The sequence below is a fragment of the Trichechus manatus genome, unplaced genomic scaffold, assembly GCF_000243295.1.
Source record: "Trichechus manatus latirostris isolate Lorelei unplaced genomic scaffold, TriManLat1.0 scaffold00309, whole genome shotgun sequence".
Lineage (NCBI taxonomy): Eukaryota > Metazoa > Chordata > Mammalia > Sirenia > Trichechidae > Trichechus > Trichechus manatus.
In genome coordinates, this window is record NW_004444245.1 from 209,756 (window position 1) to 228,094 (window position 18,339).

General features: G+C 63.8%; 1 protein-coding gene across 2 annotated transcripts; it reads left to right on the forward strand.

Annotated features, from left to right (window-relative positions):
- Positions 1-4,988: 4,988 nt before the first annotated feature.
- Positions 4,989-17,635, forward strand: BGN (biglycan). 2 transcript variants are annotated; one of them, XM_004390556.1, is made up of 8 exons: positions 4,989-5,111; positions 13,382-13,577; positions 13,964-14,076; positions 14,587-14,800; positions 15,527-15,637; positions 15,826-15,919; positions 16,008-16,146; positions 17,422-17,635. In XM_004390556.1, exons 2-8 carry the CDS (start codon positions 13,442-13,444, stop codon positions 17,617-17,619), a joined length of 1,005 nt encoding a protein of 334 aa, XP_004390613.1. In that variant the 5' UTR covers positions 4,989-5,111; positions 13,382-13,441; the 3' UTR covers positions 17,620-17,635. The 2 variants fall into 2 exon arrangements, with proteins under 2 accessions (XP_004390613.1, XP_004390612.1); XM_004390555.1 differs by lacking the exon at positions 4,989-5,111 and having other exon boundaries at positions 13,335-13,577; positions 17,422-17,623.
- The last annotated feature ends 704 nt before the right edge of the window (positions 17,636-18,339 follow it).

Consider the following 18,339-nt stretch of genomic DNA (forward strand, 5'->3'; position numbering starts at 1 on the left):
TGAGGCCAGAGGGTCCCAGAGAGGGGAAGGGACACGTGCCAGAGCCTGCTGCTCGTCTGGGCAGCCGAGGTGCCCAGCTGGGGCCGGGGCAAGCACAGGTGCTTACACAGTTCGTTCCACATAGCCGCTCGGGCAGGAAGCAGCTCGACCCTGGAGCTACCGGGCCCGAACCAGCAGGCCAATCCTTCTGGGTCCTTCTAGTGGAGCGTGGGCCCCAGGCAGCACAGACAGGACAGAACCCTAAGTGGCTGTGTGAGGTTGGGCTCTCCCGGAAGTCAACTCAAAGGCAATTAGTGTTCAGGAGGTTGATCAGGGAGGCTCTGGGTTCAACACCCTGGGGAAGGGAGGGCCGGAAGCAGGGTGGGCAAGGGAGAAGCTGGGTTGTGACTCTGCCGGCCACAGCCAGCCCCACGGGCAGCTCCCCAAGAGGGCTGGGGGCTCAGGGAGGTGGGGGCCCGGCAGCAGGCGGCTGAGGGCACAGCCCGAGCTCTGGTGGGAAAGGGCCAGCCAGCCACCCAGCAACCAGAGTCCAGGCCGGCTCCGCAAGGGACACCTACAAAGGGCTCCTTGTGGAGAAGTTGGCTGCCAGTGTCTTTCTCAGAAAGAAGGGGTGCCTGGGTTGTCAGCAATGGCCCTGCCTGGTCTGGGGAAAGGGAAGCCTGCCTCCGACCCCACTCCAGACAACGCACAGCCAGGGGAACTGTACCTACGTTGGTCACCTGGTGGCAAGACCCGCCCACCCACGACCTTCCACCCGCTCACCCATTCACCACCCCCACCCATGCCGCTGCTGTTCCCTCGTGCCCCTCCTCAGTGCAAACACTGGGCATCCACGTAGACGATAGGGTGATGGTGGTGACTGGGATCAGGTGGCAAGAAGGTTCCAGATCAAGGTGAAGTGCAGAGGGGCTGGGGCTGCGGCTGAGGGTAAGAGCAGGGGGAAGAGTAGGGGCAGTGAGGAGCGGGAACCTCTGTGCCCCTCACTCCTCGCCCCCTCATTCTGCCTGCCAGGCTGGCACTGAGTCCCGCTCTCCACCCGGCCTGCCTTTCCTGGCTCCCTGCTGGTCTTCGGCCTCCACTTAGCTTCACCTCCTGCAGTCCTGTTCCCAGCCCTTTTCCCACTTCGGAGAGCAAAGCCCCTCCTCCAGGAGAAACGGGCCCAGGAAAGAGCTGAAGAAGTGAAGGAGGCGCTGAAGGTGTCTCTGCCCTGGGTCTGCCTCAGCCGCCCAGGGGCGCTATGAGAGACAGCACAGGGCTCTGTCTGGGAGGCGAGGCCAAGGATTGCCCCAGACTGGACTCAGCACTCAGGACAGGCACAGCCCATCCCCACTCTCCCCCTGCCCTCCACCCCGAGCCTCTTGGCCCTGCTCCTGGGGCTTGGTCTCCCCCAAGGGAAGACCAAGGAGGTCCTGGGGTCCCTCGTGGCCTCTCCTGTCTCCCTGGCCCCACAGGCAGCCCCATCCACCTTGCCCATCTGGCCACACCCCAGCCCAGGCCTCTAAAGATAGCTAGATGAAGGCCAGGCCTCCGAGGAGCCACCTTCAGCCCTGAAATTACAGCCCAGTGGGATGAGGCGGGTCTGGCGGCCCCGGCTGAGAGCCGCTGTGTGATTATGTGCCCAAGGGAAGGTCAAAAAAAGCTCCTGGCAGGGGAGTGCCAGCTTTCACCAGCCACACCTCAGCCAGCCAGCACTGGGAAGCTTCCAGACAGTGGAGGCTTAGCCCACTCAGCCCCAGCTCGGCTAGCTCTGGGGCATGGTCTCACCAGCCTCCCGTCATTCTGAGTGCACCTCTTGGGACCCTTAAGGGGTGGCAGGGTGGCACCTTGGGGGTCAGTCATGTTGGGCCCCGGTGGGTGAGTGAAGCTAGTGGCTCTGAAGGACATGAACATGGGGGCACAGCTTGGGGACAGGGCTGCTGCGCCTCCAAGGCCTAGTGTGTCTTCTCCCAAATCTTGGCTAAATTCTGGGCAGGGTGGCTTGCTCAAGAAGTGACGTTGGTGTGTGTGAGCCATCCCTCCGGGGAATTCATCCTGGGAGGCTGAGGCATAAGCGGGCTGCCACAGGCCAGACTGTGGCCTTGTTCTTCGCTTGCTCTGCCCTGCTGGGGGCCAAATCCTCTGGGAAGCCCACCATGACCCCCCTTACCTCCCCACCCTGGAGCTGGGAAGCATGGCCGGGGAGAAGTGATGGACCGAGGCGTGGGGGGAGAGAAGCAGCCACCCACTGAGAGCAGGGGCCCAGTGGAAGCCGCCCCAGCAGGCAGGGGGAGGCAGAGGGAGGCCAGGGTGCCCTTCCTCTCAGGCCCCAGAGTCTCCTGGGATCAGCCGCTGGATGGGCCGGCGCTGGGTGCCAGAAGGGGACCAGCGGGCCCTCTGCCTCCCTCTGGGAGCCCTGCCCTCTCCTTGGCCTCCCCCACCAGCTTTGAAGTCAGGGCATGAACAGCTGCAAGCCAGCTGTGCAGGGACAGGCTACAGGCCCAGGGGATAGCAGCAGCTTGGACCCCCTGCCCTGGGAGGGGGCTCTGTGGGCTTCCCTCTCCCCCCTCACCCTCTCCCTGCCACGCACATGTGCTCTCCCACCCTCCTCGCCCGGCCTGTCCTCCTGCCTCACGGGAGTTGGGCCCACACACCTTGCGCTTGACCCCCTCCTAGTCCCCACCCTGGACTCCTACCCTGGGCAGAAAGGCCCTGGGCTGGGCACTGGGAGGGCCAGGCAGGCCTGGGGAGACTGGAGGGCTTTCCCTGGAAGCCTGGCCGGCCACTCTGGACTGGCCCACCAGCCCTCTGGGGGCCAGGCCCCCTCTCAGGTGGAGAGGGAGAGGCCGTGGCTCCATCTGGCTGGAGAAGGGTCTTCTATGGAGGGGCCTGAGGGGCCCAAGGGGCCCCAGGCTGATGGGTGGGGCCAGTGCCTCTGCAACCCTGTGGGGGAAGTATCCAGGCTGAGGCTTTGGGGGCCTGTCCGGTGGTGTCTCAGAGGTGCAGGGCATGCTGGGAGAGGGCCCTCATCTTACCCCCATGCAGCCCACCGTGATGCGTTCCCTCGGAGCCAAGACAGCTGTGCGTGCCTCCGCCTCAGGAGCCCTGGGGGCTCAGGAAATGCCTGTTCTTCCTTCCTGCCTGCCTCGTCCCCCCATGCCTGCCCTCCCCCTGCCTCCTGCTGCCTCCTCCCAGCCCTGGGAGGCAAGGAGGGCAGGAGACCACCCGCCTGCCCGCTCGCTCTAGCCAGCAAAGATGAACCGTCAGTCCCCAGCCCACTTCAGCTGGGTCCTGGGGGTTCCTGTGTCCCAGAGAGAGCCGAGACTTGGAGGCAGCAGGGCGAGGGGTGGGGAGGCCCAGGGATGGAGGTGCTGCCTGGCTGGGCTGGGAGGAGCCCCCAAATTAGAGGGCCAGCGGGTAACTCAGTGGGCCTTGGGCTGGGTGTGCAGTTACAGCTTATTGCAGCCTGCAAACCACAGGCACAAGAGCCGTGTGAAAGGCAGTCTATCCCGACACATCCACCCGTTCCCCAAGCTCAGGGGAGTGAACCGACCTGCATGGCGTACCCACCAGCTCCTCTAGGCCCAGAGGGGAGCCCCGTGTGGGGGACACCAGGCTCGCCCACCACATGGCTCCCCAGCTGATTGCAGGGTCGCCTTCTCCCCACCCCCCACACGGCTGCCTGCCTGCCCTCTCTTAGCTCTGCACCTCAGCCTCATTCCATGGCGACCACCCTTTCCAGACAGCAGCTGGCAGCCCCTCCGCACGAAGCCTTCCCGTGTGCTGGGCGTGGCCTGTCCCCATCCACCCCCTAGAAGCCCTGACCACTGTGGCCAGGGGTATTACCACCTCCCCTGGGACTCCAGGGCCGAGGCTGTGCATGAGGAGCAGGGCAGGGCCCAGCCAAGGCAGGCTGGGGGCTTGAGGCCAGGCCAGGGTCACAGTAAGAAAGGGACCAGGTTAAAGACCACTCAGGCAATAGGCGGGCTTATGTGTATTTTCTTCACCAGAGTTATTGAGACATAATTCACATACCATACAATTCGCCCCTTCAAAGTGTAGAGAACCCCCCCTCGGCGTGGGCTGGCCGTTGGCAGTCTGTTTACCCAACATGCTTTGGGCCAGGCCCGGGGTGGGGGGGTGGGATGTGACACCATTAGAGAGGGCGTATGGTGTCGTGGTAAGGACCTGGGCTCTAGAGGCAGGTGGAGTGACCACGCCTTTACCATCTCGTCATGCTGTTGCCGATGAGGGCACCTCCCTCGGAGGGTTGGCAGCCTGGTTACTCCCCGTAAGTGGCCAGCATTCAGAATCTGTAGCCTCAGAGCAGGCAAGCTGGGGAGGACCTGGCCTATAAGTATACGGACAGGACCATTTCCTCTTTCTAAGGGAAGAGAGGCTGGACGAGGGGCCCCACAGTGCCCGGGAGCCTTGATCAAGCCCTTCCAGAAGCCCACAGCAGCCGCCTTCCTGATCTGAGAACCTCCTCCTTGCCAGGCCCAGGAGGCCACAGGTTCCGGGTGGGGTCAGGATGGAATTCCAGGGGACACTCAGTGGACTAGCAGTTGTGGTTGCCTCCTCTTCTTCCTTCCATTTCTGCTGTCTCTTTTCTCTGCCTGGCTGGGAACCAGCAAGCGAGTTCCTGCCCTGTGCTTCTCTGGGCCTCAGTGTCCCCATCTGCGCGGTGGAAACTTTGACTCTCTAAGGCCTGGCCTGCCCAAGATGCCTAGGGTCCCTGTGTGAGTGTGATGTGTGTGCCTTCACTATGTGCCTGGAGCCAGGGGGGCCGGGGCATTGCTGGGGGCATGAGGGGGAGGAGCGCCGTTAGCCCAGCCGTCTACGAGAAAATTGCTCCCTTGGAAGCTGCCAGGGGGCTGGGAAGCCTGCCCCCTTCCTCCCTCCCTCCCTCCCTCATCCCTCTCAGTGGCTCCACCAGCCCCCTCCCTCCTCCTCTCCCTCCCCGCCCCCTCCTCGCGTCCCCTCCCGTCAGCCGGCTTGCCTGCCCGCCCAGCCTTTAGCCTCCGGCCCGCCCCCTATGTCTCCCTCTTGCCGCCAACTGCCCAGGAGTGAGCAGCTGCGCTCACACAGCCCGACGGACGGACGGACTGACAGACGTGTAGACGGCCGACGCCCCAGCCCGCCACTAGCTGGCCTGCGCCTGCCGCTTCCTCTTCCCCAGGTAGGGCCCCGCGCCAGCCTGCGCTGTCCCCGTGCTGCCTTATCCTGCCTCTGCTGCCCCTGCCCTTGACCCTGGTGCCCCCGTACCGGGCCTGAGATGCCCCGGCTCTGTGCTGCTGCAGCTGCCCCCACGCCGCCCCGCCATATCCCTGCCCTGGCCCTGCTGCCCTGTGTCGCTGGAGGAGTCCCACTGCACCCCCCACGGGGCCCCTTGGTCCTTGTCCCGGGTAGCTCTGTCCATCCCCTCCCCTCTCCCCTCTGACCTTACCCGGCTCCGCTAGGCTCCTGTATCCCCCGCGTGCCCCCCGCTCCTTCCCCCTGGCCACCACCAGAGCACTGCTGGCACCCTACTCTGCCAGCAGCCCTCTCCCTTTGCCAGCCTGCGTTCGGAAGGACCTCTGGGGGCGCCTGCCAAGCTCAGTCGCAGACTGGTCCCCATGTTGGGCTGGTCCGTCACTTCCCAGGCCCGCCCCAGCCCCTTGCCCAGGCATTCCCTGCTCACTGCTTCTCCGTGGGTGAGGTAGGGCCCCGGGGCTCTGGGCCAATAGGAGGCCACAGGCACCCCCGAAGCTGCCCCTGCCATCTTGCCAGGATGGGCACGTTCAGGGATGGGTGCAGCTCAGGAGTTCTGGGTAGATGCCTGTGGCCCCCAGAGGCAGGCCTCCACATATGAGGTGGCTGGGGTGTCTCTGGAGTCAGAGAGAGGGCACCTTCTGGGCAGGAGGCGGGACCCTGCAGTCCCAACCTCCCACCCCAAGGCCCAGGGAGGGTCAGAAACTTGCCCACAGTCACATGGTGGCAAAGCCAGTCAGGGACAAGCCCCAGAGAAGCCCCAAGTCACTTGAGTGCTGCCCGCCTGTGGACAACTGGCAGCTCCCACCATGGCTGGCGGGCTAGGAGCCTGCCTACGGACCTATCTGGGTGCACCAGCCCCATGCCCTGGAAAGTTGGGGGATGGAAGCACCCATGTCCAGCTGCTCCATGGGTGGAGCAGGGCAGCACGCACGAGACTGTCGGGGCTCCTGGGCCACTGGCTATTTAGGGCTGCCCGTTGTTCTGCATGTGCCGAGCAGGGCAAGTGGCCCAGGAGCCCCCAGGGTAGGGCAGCGAGTGGGGCGGCAGGCTGGCTGCGCTCGCTCAGGCCCAGGAGACAGTTCAGTAAGCAACGCAGCTCTCCTGGCCGACGCACCCACTCCCCCGCCCCAGGTTACAGAGGCGGCTCTAGTCCCGTTGGGGTGGGGGGTTCCTGCCTCTGTGACCCTCCCTTTGGTGACCGACTTGGATGGAGACAAGCTGGAACTGCTTGGGGCCTCCTTCAGTGACTGGAAGTTTCCATGGGTCTGCGGCCTGGGGTTCGGTTCTGCATGGGGTGAGAATGTGTGCGTGCGCGCGTGACTGTGTTCGTGCAGGTAAGCACATCCTGGTCCTGGTGACGGGCAGCTGCCTGTGTCACCTGCTTCAGATGACACCTTCCTGTGGAACATGCCCACGGAAGGCTCCCAGGGCAAGTGTGTGTGAGCCTCTGAGGGCAGGGAACAGAGGCCTCTAGCCACCGTGCCTTGTGGGCCACAAGCATTATCAGGCAAACTCCCCCCCGATCCTCCCAGGGGCCACCAGCCGCTTGAAGCAGCATGAGCTCGGAAAGCAGAACGAAAGGAGATGTTTTTAAAGCAAGAGAGACTTTCCTTTCTTTAGCAACGTTCTGTAGTCACTCAAAGGAGGCCGCATGTCCCCTCCCGGTGACAGAGTCTGCTCCTCCGAGGAGGGACTTGTATTAAGCCCAGCACGTGACTGCCTCCACCACGGAAACTTCCAAGAGGTCTTTCGGCACCTCGGCAGGGCACTCCCCTCTCTCCTCTGCTTCCTGGTGTCCCCCTGCCCCAGCATGGAGAAGCCCCATGGAGCAGGGAGCTGGCGAGTCACTTGTCCTGGCTCTGTGGGGATGCAGCGTGACCTGAGAGCAGGTGTCCCCTGGGGCCGGGCTCCCAGCCCCCACCCTCCCCAGCCCCTCTGCTGGTGCTGGGCCCTGGTCCTGCTCACGAACCCAGCGCTGGCCCCGATGGGCAGGAAGGTCCCCCACGACCCGGGAGAGCTTGGTCCCTGCCCCTCCCGGGTCTCCCCAGTCTTCAGGCCTCTCTCACACCTAGGCCACCCTGGCTCCCGTTGGCTGCACTGGCATTGTTGGCGCCACCCAGGGTCTCTGCTAACATGGAGGGTCTGCGGTGATTGCTGGTGGCTCCCCCCAGCAGACAGACCCAGGTCCCCACAGCTGTGGGCTCGTCAGCTGGGGCCTGGGACAGTCAGTGCCCCAATCAGACGGTCCCATCCTCTTCCATTCAGACCCAGGCTAGGGGGAGCAGGGCCCACCCCTTGGCTGCCCACAGAGCCTTTTCTGTAAAGGGGATCTTACAGGAGCCAGGGGAGAGAGGGCCCTTCTTCAGCCTTCCAGAACCGGCTTTCCAGTGTTCCCTGGGGTGGGCCTAGGCCAGGGGGCCACCTCCTTTGGGGGCCGGGTTGGGAGCTGTGGCTCAATCTCCTCCTTCCAGGTGGGCAGTTCCCAGCCTTGACCTTAGAGTGAAGGCCCCTTGGCCACCTGGAGCCCTCCACCCCCACCCAGGGGCCTCCACTCCATTTGGACTTCCAGGCTCCAGGACAGGTAGCCCCTGGGGTGGCCGTGGAGGGTGTTTCCTGGCCACTAGCAGCTCTCCGAAGCCGCCTCATCTTGCTTCCCACATACTCAGCTCCAGTCGCAGCCCAGGCAGTGACAGCAACGTCCCCCCATTGGCAGAGCAGGGGCATGGACATGCCCTGGGCCCAATGACGGGTGACATCTCCTTTAGGGGCTGGGGACTCCACAGTCTGGATGTGGGGCTGAGCCCAGACATAACCAACTCTGGAGGTCTCTGAATTCGCCCCTGCCCTCCCCCGCCAGACCCCGCTTGGTATATGCTGGGCTCGTGACCGAGGAGGCCACAAGATTTTGGGAGCTGATGTAGCAAAAGGCCAGCTGGCAGGAGCGAGCAGGGGCAGGGAGATCCTCTCGTAGTCAGAGCCCGGTGCCCTGCGGGTAGCTGAAGGGGAGAAGGCTCCTGGGCCACCCAGGCTGGCTGAGGAAGGCTGGGTCCCACCCCAGCCAGAGCTGCTGGCCGAGGCTCGCGACGGGCACGGGGGGTGCTGCGTGGCCAGTGGGAAAGGGCCTCTCAGGCCGGCCTCTGGCCTTGGCGGAGGGAGAGCGAGTGAGCAGGCAGGGGAGGCTGGCCCAGGGCTTTGGGAACGTCTCCCTGTGGGGTCTGGCCGCCTGACCTGCTCGGCAGTACCTCCCTGGCCCCGGGAGATGATAGCTTTTCCAGGCCACCTTCTAGGAGCTGGGCCCAGGAGATTGCCCTGCAGACCCGGACGGAGGCAGCCGGCCCGGTGGGTGTGCTAGGGCTGAGGATGGGGTGTTGGCCCCACAGGCTGCCGGGAGCTATTGATGGTGGCAGCCAGAGAGAGGTACCTTGTAACCAGCAGCACCCCGCCCCAGCTCGGGGGAGCCGCTGAGGAGTCCTCTCCAGGGACCCCGGGGGCCGGCTGCACCCCTTTTGCAGCCCAAGAGCACAAGACCTTGCAGCTTCGGGGCCTGGGGCAATGTCTGCCATGGCAGAGAGGTGGAGTCAGACACACAGGCAGGCGGACAGACTGACAGTGGAATCCCAGCTCTATCATTTCCTTGTTGTGTGGCCTTGGGCAAGAGTTCGGGGCAGACCACCTGAGCTCCAGTACCCCCATCAAGGGGGCATAACAGTGTTTCCTCCTGGCCAGCGGGAGGGCTAGGTAAGAAGTGCCCTGCCTTGCCCCTGGGAGGTGACAGCGTCTGCCCTCTTCCTGGAAGATTCTAGCATGTGTCCTCGAGTGTCCTCGAGCAGGACACTGAGTGGGAGAAGGAGGGAGGGCAGGCCCGCAGCCCAGAGCCTGGTGTGGAGGGACCAGGAAATTCAGGAGCCCCAGACCACCCAGTTATCTGCCAGCATTCTGGAGGTTTCCGGGCACAGCGCGGAAGGGGGTGAGAGGGTCTCTCTTGGTGCTCCCACCTCCCCTCTGCCAGCAGCCGTCTGCAGCTAACCGGCTGGCTCCCTACAGCCCCAGATACCCACGTCCAAGTCCAGCCTGTCGCCCAAGGGTAGGGACCAGCTCGGCCCAGCCATCCTAACAGCACAGAGCCACAGGAGAAGGAACCGCCCCACCGGGCCATGCTTCGGCATCTGCCCTCCTTGTAGCCAAAGGCCTTGTTGAGGCAATGGTGGTGGGTTCAGGGTGCTGCTCAGGTGCCGCCAGGGACTAGGCAGGGGGTCCGCTCCAGCCACCAGCCCCTCACAGTCACTTCTACCGATGCACACACGTACACACACACTCAGACATCCCCACCCCTGGGCTGCCCACACCCCCCTCTTTGGCTGACACTCAGGTGGAGGCTAGAGCCCTCAGGGGGTGTGGGCTGGGGCCTGGGAGGGCAGCAGGGGCAGCATGGTGTCAGCCTGGGCGCAGCACCCAACTGCTGGGAAAAACCTCGGCAGCGCCCTGTTTCTGGCCTGGGGTTGAAGCCAGGCCCAGGGGCTTTGGTGGCTGAGGAGAAGGAGGAAGGGGCCTGGCAGGGCTGAGTGGAAGGTGGCACGAGTATCAGAGTTCAGGTCGGGTTGCTCGGTGAGGCCAGCGGGGCCCACGCCTGCCTGGCGTCTGGGCCTTGGTGGCAGTGGGCTGTCCATCTGAATGGGGCGGGCTCCTTGGCCCGCCAGCCCTCGGCCCCGCGCTGGCCACCCTTGGCTGAGCCTGAATGGCTGGCAAGGCCCCGCTGTGTTCGAGGAGGCTGCCAGCATGGCTGGCTTGGATGGGCTGCAGAAAGCCCACAAGGGGACTGCTCTGGTGCTCAAGGACAGACAAGGAGGGTCCTGTGTGCTTGGCGTTCAAAAGTTCCAGGAAGCCCAGCCTCCTCCCAAACACACCTGTGGTTGCCCCTGACCACCAGCCAGCTCCTCTCCTCTGCTCCAAGGAGTGGGCATCCAGCGGGCTCCTGCACATGCTTCTGGGCTGCCTGCCTCCCTGCCTCAGTGTGTGTGTGTGCACGGGGGATGTGTGCCCCAGTGGGGCCTCTGTGTCAGGAGGCAGGGTCCAGGCCTGGCCAGCCCAGGGATTCCTACCCAGGCTCCCGGCGCTGCCCCCTCATGAGCCAGCCGGAACCCAGGCCCAGAGACCACTCCCCATCACCCGCCCTGCTGTGCCCAGGGGCTCCCTGACTGGCCAAGGGGCCTGGGGAGGCGGGCGGTGAAGAAGCACCTTGGCCGAAAGCTCAGGACCCAGAGTCTGACCGAGCTGGGCTCCATACCTCAGGCTGAGAGACTCAGGAGAGGGCAGTTCCTCTCTCTAGGCCTCAGTTTTCTCTTCCACAGAATGGGGATAAGAATGGGCTGGATTCAGGGAGGCTTCCTCCGGGGCTCCTCCTCAAGGGCCCCCTCACATCCCTGTCTTTGTGGTATCTCTGCCACCTCCTCAGTCTCAGCGTCTGGCTGGCCCCACTTCCCTCATTTCTGAGCCCTGGAGAAGCCCGTATCTCGTGCCCCTTATCCAAATCCCACCCTGCCCCTCCCTTCCACCTGCCACCCACCTCTCCCCTCAGAGGGAGCCTGAGCTAGAACCTGGATCCTAGAGGCGGAGGGCTGCCCGTTTCCCCACACCCCTCCCTCAGCTTCTTCAGGGCCCCCAGACTGGCTACAAGTCCACCCCCCTCAGGGCTGGTCCGATGAACTCACCTGGGGCCGAGGCTGGCCTCCCCAGTGCCCGCCCACCCTCTCCTCTCATGGAGGGGGGCCTGGATGCCCTCACAGGCTGCCCACCTTTCCCGAGGCACTTGTGGGGGAAGCCTCAGCTCCTGAGAGCCAGGGTGAGTCCCCAAGGGCCAGGGCTGCACCTCTCTGTGGAGACCTCCGAGGCCATGTGCGGGGCCTACGGGGGCGCTCCAGGCCAGCCACAGGCAGATGAGCCTCTGTCCACCCCCTTCCCAGCCCAGGCAGGCTGGAAGAGCCTGTCTGCACCCGCCCAGGTCAGGGAGGCTGCATCTGTTCCTCGGCAGACAACCCCCACCCCACCCCCACCTGTCCAGGTCGACTGTGAGTTCCAAAGCCTTCCAAGGCCTGACTCATTCCGCCTGTGAGGTAGCATCTTTGGCAGGGGCTGGAGTGGGGGGCGGGGGTGGAGCAGTCTCCTCCTCCCTCTCCCATTCCCTCTCACTCTCCCGCCTCCTCCCACCCCTGTCGTGTCCGGCCAGCCTCCTGGGCAGGGGCCCCACACGGCCTCCTCGGCCTTAGCAGTAGCAGGCACAAGAGGCCAGGCGCTGCCTGGCCCGGCCCCGAAGGCTGCATACTTGGGGGAAGAAGTGAAACGGCTGTTCAGGTAGGCGAGCGTGGCCCTTCCCCCAGTCTGGGCCCCCGTGCGTCCAGCCTGGTGCTGGCAAGACCTGGGCGTGTGATCAGGTGGAGTCTGGGGGCTCCAAGGGGCGAGGGCAGCTGGGCGCTCCCCCAGCTCAGAGCCGTCCAGTGACCCCCAGGGGCCAGCACCAAGAGGACCTCCTCACACACGAGGGGAAGGAACAGACTTGAGTCATGACCCCCACTTTGCTGTTGGCCGGGGCAGGGCAGGCAGCCTCTCTGAGCCATTGCTGGAGGCGACGGGTTCCAGCTTGGGCCTGTGGGCTGCGGAGTCGTTGAGAAGGCATGCAGGGCTGGCTCCAGCTCTGAGCCGACTGTCCACTGTCCCACGTGGCGACTGCAGCCCCACAATAAACATGCTCTGTGCCCAGTGTGTGTGGGCAAGGCACAGGACAGGCCCTCCATCCCAACCTTCTCGGGAATGGTTGTACCCAGACAGAACCAGGCTACCAGCCCTGCCCCCATGTTGACTGGGCCTGCCCAGGGAAGGAGCAGGCCAGGGCCAAGCTCTCGGAAGGTTCTAGCCTGGGGGGACAGAGTCCCCCACTTCTCCCGGACCTCCTAACACCTTTACAGCCAGCAGTCAGGCTGAGCAGGGTCCACTCCCCACCGCCCAGCTGGAGTCTCAAAGAGCCCCTATGGTGAGGCGGGCTCTGAGTGAGGGCCTCCTTGAGGTGGGCCGGAGGGAGGCCCCTGCTGCCCAGTTGGGCTCCCTGTCCCAGAGGTACTAGGGAAACCCGGGCACCTAGGCCTGGAAGGCAGGCAAGGCAAACATTTCCCCATTTAACACATGGGGAAAGTTGAGGCTCAGTAAAACCTGGGACTTTCCCAGGGAATCAGGCTAGGTCAAGGTGGCAACAGAGCCAGAGGCTCCTGCCTTTTCCTGTGGGGTGCATTCCGCACCTGCCCTCTCCCCCTGCTCCCGCTGCACGGACTAGCCTCTGGAGAGGGCGCTGATGGAGGTGGAGGGAGGCAGGCTGCCTGGGGTGTCAGGCAGCTTCTCCTCCACCCCCTCCCTCAGCCTGGGGGCCTCCAGACAAGCCTCGCCCTGCCCGCCACCCTGGCAGCAGCCTGCTCCCCTTGGGTGGGTGGTCTCTCTGGGGGCGCGAAAGCAGGGCTGGGCAGGCCAGAGGGGGAGGGCCATCTAGAGGAGGAAGTCTAGGCCCCTGGCAGCAGCGGAGGACGGGGACGGCCCACCCCTCCACCTCCAGGGCTCCACGCCTCTGAGTACACCCCTCTCCTCAGGAAAATGTGGGCGCGGCTGGAATGGGGGGCTGGCAGTCACCTAACTCATTGCTGACTGCATGGGCATTGCCCAGGGCCCAGGACTCACACCCTTCAAGGCAGGCTGCTGGCTGGCTCAGGGACATGGGGTGGGGGGTGGGGGGTTAACTGGGAAAACATTTCATTTCCCAATGTAGCCAGACCCAGCCTGGGAGGGCAGGAGAGTCCCATCCTGCGCTGGGCCTCTGCCTGCGCTCCCTCCCGCCCTGGCAGTTCCCTGCTGCTCCCCGCCCCCACCCTGGGTCTGGGGTCTGGCTGTCCTTGGTGGAGGAGGAGTGGTGGACATACTCCCAGAGCACCAGGCCCCTCGCGCTGCAGGCCAGCCAGAAGCATGGTGCTTCGCAGGGGAGGGTGGGTGGTCAGCGGTGGGACTGGCTGGCCAGGGTGGCCGAGGGACCGTCCTGACACAGCCTTCGCCCTCCGCCCCAGGCACGTTGACCATGTGGCCCCTGTGTCTTCTCACGGCCCTGCTGGCTCTGAGCCAGGCCCTGCCCTTCGAGCAAAAAGGCTTCTGGGACTTCACCCTGGACGACAGCCTGCTGCTGATGAACGACGAGGAGGCCTCGGGTGCCGGCACAGCCTCCGGTGTCCCCGACCTGGACTCCCTCACCCCAACGTACAGCGCCTTGTGTCCTTTCGGCTGCCACTGCCACCTGCGTGTTGTTCAGTGCTCCGACCTGGGTCAGCCCCTAACCCAGGGGGGGCTTGTGGCACAATGGGACAGCCTGAGGAGTGGGCAGGGCAGGGGTGGGTCAGGGATGAGTGATCCCCGTGTAGCTTGGGGTCATGATTTGAGGATGTGGGTGTGTCCATCTGTCTGGCTGCAAGCTCCATCACACGCTCTGGGGCTTTCTCCCATTGGTGGCATCTGTGTCCCTGTATATCTGCACTTGCCCGTGGGTGTGCGCGCGCACACGTGCCCAGGCCTCCATGAGTAGATGTGAACACACACACAGCCCTCCATGCTGGCGGGTGGTGAGGCTGGACCGCCCCTGCCCAGAGCTCCAGGCTTCTCTGGGGCTGGGGTCATGGGGGCTCACGCTGGTGTTGGTGGCGCTGGCCCGCAGGTCTGAAGACTGTGCCCAAGGAGATCTCGCCTGACACTACGCTGCTGGACCTGCAGAACAACGACATCTCCGATCTCCGCAAGGATGACTTCAAGGGCCTCCAGCACCTTTATGTAAGGCCGGGCCTGGAACCTTCTTGAGTGGTTGGCAGGAGTTGGGGGCCCTGTGTCTGCGGGCGGTGGGGGGACCAGAAGGGAGTGTGTGCACATACATGTGGTGCACGAGAGGGGATCGGAGACCCTGGAATCCGAGAGAAGTCTGCGCTGGGTGTGGTGGGAGCCACCACGGCCACAGGTCAGGGCCACTCAGCTGGAAACTCTTCCTCTTAGCAGCGCGGGAAGAACAGATTTCCTTGTGGCCCATGTACAAGTGAGGAAACTGAGGCTGGAAGAAGTGGCGGGCTGTGTTAGTCAGCAGTGTCAGAGTTGGGGCTCCAGATTGTCGGCGGCTCCCTACTCCGGGCTCAAGGTGGGGGCCAGACATCTAGGAAGCCCCAACGATAGCTAGCTCAGGTGGCAGGGAGGAAGGGAGGGGAGAAGGGCAGGGGTGCAGTTGGGGGGGGGATCTGAGACTTAATCTGCAGGCCCTGGTGCCTTCACCCGACACCACCGGCCCTGCTTCAGGCCCTCGTCCTGGTGAACAACAAGATCACCAAGATCCACGAGAAGGCCTTCAGCCCCCTACGGAAGCTGCAGAAGCTCTACATCTCCAAGAACCACCTGGTGGAGATCCCACCCAACCTGCCCAGCTCCCTGGTGGAGCTTCGCATCCACGACAACCGCATCCGCAAGGTGCCCAAGGGCGTGTTTAGTGGGCTCCGGAACATGAACTGCATCGGTGAGTGTGGCCCGCCTGGCCCTGGAAGCTGGCAGGAAGTGGTCAGGGAGAGCAGTTCTCTTCCAATCAGAGCGGCTGAGTGCTGGAGCCATCTAGTGGAAGGCCTGGCGGAGCCTAGGCGTTCCTTTTCTCGCAGTTCAGGAGGCTAGATGTTTAAATTCAAGACGTGACTGTACGGGGAGGTGCTTCCTTGTCAGTAGCCCTAGGAGTTCCGTGGCGTTCCTTGGCGTTCCTTGGCGTTCCTTGGCGTTCCTTGGCGTCTCTCTTCCCTGTGTGTGCCCATGTTGATTCTGCACTTTTTTATAGCTCAGAAGGGATTAGGTTTAGAACCCACCCTTCTCCGGTATGACCTCATTAACATAACAAAAGGAAACCCCACTTTCCAAACAGGGTCGCACCCACAAGTATGATGGCTAGGACTTCAGTACCTATTTTTTTTTTTGGAAGGGGGAACACAGTTCAATCCATAACACAAGATGAAGGGGAACCAGGGCCATCTGTGTGGGGAAAAGACTTTAAAACAGCCAAGAGAAATTAGCTTTACTTCTCTGGCAAACACTTAATGCTGACGATTACCTGCCAGTTAAAGCGAGAGCAAAAGATGGTGGTGTGGGGACGGGCTGTCCTCCCTTTCCATGCTGGGCTATGCCCTTAGGGGCTAGCTTTCAGAAAGTGACAGGGAGGGGGCAGGTGATGAGCTTCTGGCTGAGGGGGTCTCTCTCCTAGAGATGGGCGGAAACCCCCTGGAGAACAGCGGCTTTGAACCTGGAGCCTTTGACGGCCTGAAGCTCAACTACCTGCGCATCTCTGAGGCCAAGCTCACCGGCATCCCCAAAGGTAGGAGGTGGTCCTTCCCCTGCCCAGCCTTGCCTCCAAGAACACAGATGGGCAGAGCCAGAGGGGGGCCTGCAGCCATCCAGGGCTGTGAGGCCACTCAGGGACAGAGCGGCCAGGCCTCCGCTCCCTCCCACACCCCTGTCCCTCCTGCAGTCCACTCAACTGAGTATACCCCCTTCCCCGGGCAGACCTCCCCGAGACCCTGAATGAACTCCATCTGGACCACAACAAAATCCAGGCCATCGAGCTGGAAGATCTGCTCCGCTACTCCAAGCTATACAGGTGGGTGGGGGAAGGAGGAGCCGGGCCTCCCTCCCTTCCTCCCCAGCAGGCCGGCTGCCTGACTGTGCCTGCTTTGCCTCTTGCACAGGCTGGGCCTGGGCTACAACCAGATCCGGATGATCGAGAACGGGAGCCTGAGCTTTCTGCCCACCCTGCGGGAGTTACACTTGGACAATAACAAGCTGTCCCGGGTACCTGCTGGTCTTCCAGACCTCAAGCTCCTCCAGGTGAGGGCCCCCCCCGGCGCTGAGCCCCAGCCCCCTGCAGCAGGTTCTCAAGGAGGGGTCCTCGCCCCCAGGCAGTCCCTCTTCTCCCTCCCCTCTTCTGGGGTGTCCAGGCCTGAGATGGGCACACATCTTCCCACCTGGCAAGGAGCAGCGATCACGACCCCGACAGCGGTACCACGACCGCCCTGTTTGCCCAAAGATCACCTCCTAGGTTTTGGGGCAGAGGCGTGGCAGGGCAGAGGCTGTTTCCGGAACAGTCTGGGCACAGGGGTGCACAGATCCACACCAAGACAGGAAGCCCACCACACCGCAGCCCAGGACAGGAAGCGCGCCAGCGAGGGTGCGCGGGCCCTAGCCTGGGGTCTTCTCAGCTGCCTCCATCCCTGGCTTGGCTTCTAGCCACACAGGTGAACTTGGCCTTGCCCAGCCCTACGCTGAGCCTCAGTCTCTTCCCCAGCCCAACGCAGACATGCCAGGAGCCGAGGGTGTAATTCACTCCAACTCCCCATTCCTGCCTTGTCCTGCCAGGGCGGTGCTAGGCTGTGCCCTGCAGGCGAGTGGCAGAGCTGCCCATGCTGGGCCAAGTGCACCCTCTAGTGGACAGTGTCCTCTCTGCCTCCAGAGGGCGCTGCGGCAGTTTGAGCACCATTAGGCTCCTCACCCCCCTCCCGTGCCTCCCTCCTCCCTACTGCCCCTCCCCTAGAGGGGGATACTGCCAGAGGGCCAGTCCCCTGAGGGCCGGGAGGAAGAGGAGGTCATCTTGAAGGCTCTTTCTCCTCTCATGCCCTGTGAGTCCCTGGGGTGAGAGGCTGGTCTCCAGTGGAGGCCTGGAGCCTGGGGAACCCAGAGAAAAGACCAGAGACCCTCTGTGCGTGCCATCTTCCCTGTGTAGACATTGTGTCAGGATCGGTGTCTGCTTCCTTCAACCTCCCTCCACCAAACACACACACCGATGACTCTCCCTCCCCCACATACACCTCCCCACCCACCCTCCAGCCCCTCATCCCGGTCCCTCATCCCACACCTGATCTTCATCCTGGCCAACACCCACCCGACAGACATCCCCAAGCCTCGGTTTGCTCCTCCTGCCCATGGCCATAACCACGTAGCGGCTCCCAAAGGGTGCGGGTGAAGTGACAGGAAGGGGCTGGGAGGACCTCAGGGGGAGGAGGGCCCGGTCTCTCCTGGGCCTGCCCGCTGGGAACAACCCAGGAAGGGTGCTCCGGGCGACTGGGCCCCTCTGAGCCAGCCGTGTACCTGCCCTCTGCCCCCCAGGTGGTCTACCTGCACTCCAACAACATCACCAAGGTGGGCGTCAACGACTTCTGCCCCATGGGCTTCGGGGTCAAGCGGGCCTACTACAACGGGATCAGCCTCTTCAACAATCCTGTGCCTTACTGGGAGGTGCAGCCCGCCACCTTCCGCTGCGTCACCGACCGCCTGGCTATCCAGTTCGGCAACTACAAGAAGTAGAGGCGGTGGCGGCAGCATGGGGTCTCCAGGAGGAAGATGTGCCCGCCCCCGGCGCCCACCCTTGTTGCTCCACCCCACCCCACTCGCTGCCCATCCTGAAGGGGGCGACACAAGGGCACCCCTGTCAGCCACACCCCATCCCACGCCCCTTGCCTCGGAGCTGCCTCGGCCCGCCTGCCCCCGCCTGCCCCATGGCCACACAGAGGTGCCCCGTGCAGCTTTCTCCCCACTTGCCCTGGAAAGCCATTTGTTTGAGGCTCTGGTCAGAGGGGATCATCTGTAGGTCTTCAGGGGGGCAGGGAGTCAGCAGCGAAGGAAATGGACCTGTCTCCCTCTCCCTTCCCCGCCCTCCTTGGTGGGCCCGCTCCCCTCGGCCTCCCGGACCCCTCTCACCCTCCCCTCGACGGCAAGTTCATGACCCATCCATCAAGGTCATCATGCTCTCCTGGCCTCTGGACCCGTGTCTCTCTCTCTCTCGTTGTCTCTCTGTCTGTCTCTCTCATTGTCTCTCTCTGTCTTGTACTCGGTCAGACATGCCTCTTCCTGGGGCCCTATGACCTGTCCCCCTTCCATCTCTCTGGACCTGGCTCTGTCCTCCTCTCTGTCTCTGTCTCCCTGTCTCTGTCTTGTCCTCCCCCTCTTCTTGAAGACCCTGATCCTCGGGCTTGGCCTGGTCTGGTTCCTGCCTCTCCTGTCCTTTCCCAGGCCAGGCCTCAGACA

Coding starts and splice junctions, on each gene's coding strand:
- BGN (XM_004390555.1), top strand. CDS start 13,337: ATGTGGCCCCTGTGTCTTCTCACGGCCCTGCTGGCTCTGAGCCAGGCC. Junction 14,077..14,586: donor AGGGCCTCCAGCACCTTTAT/GTAAGGCCGGGC, acceptor GCCCTGCTTCAG/GCCCTCGTCCTGGTGAACAA. Junction 15,920..16,007: donor CGCTACTCCAAGCTATACAG/GTGGGTGGGGGA, acceptor CCTCTTGCACAG/GCTGGGCCTGGGCTACAACC.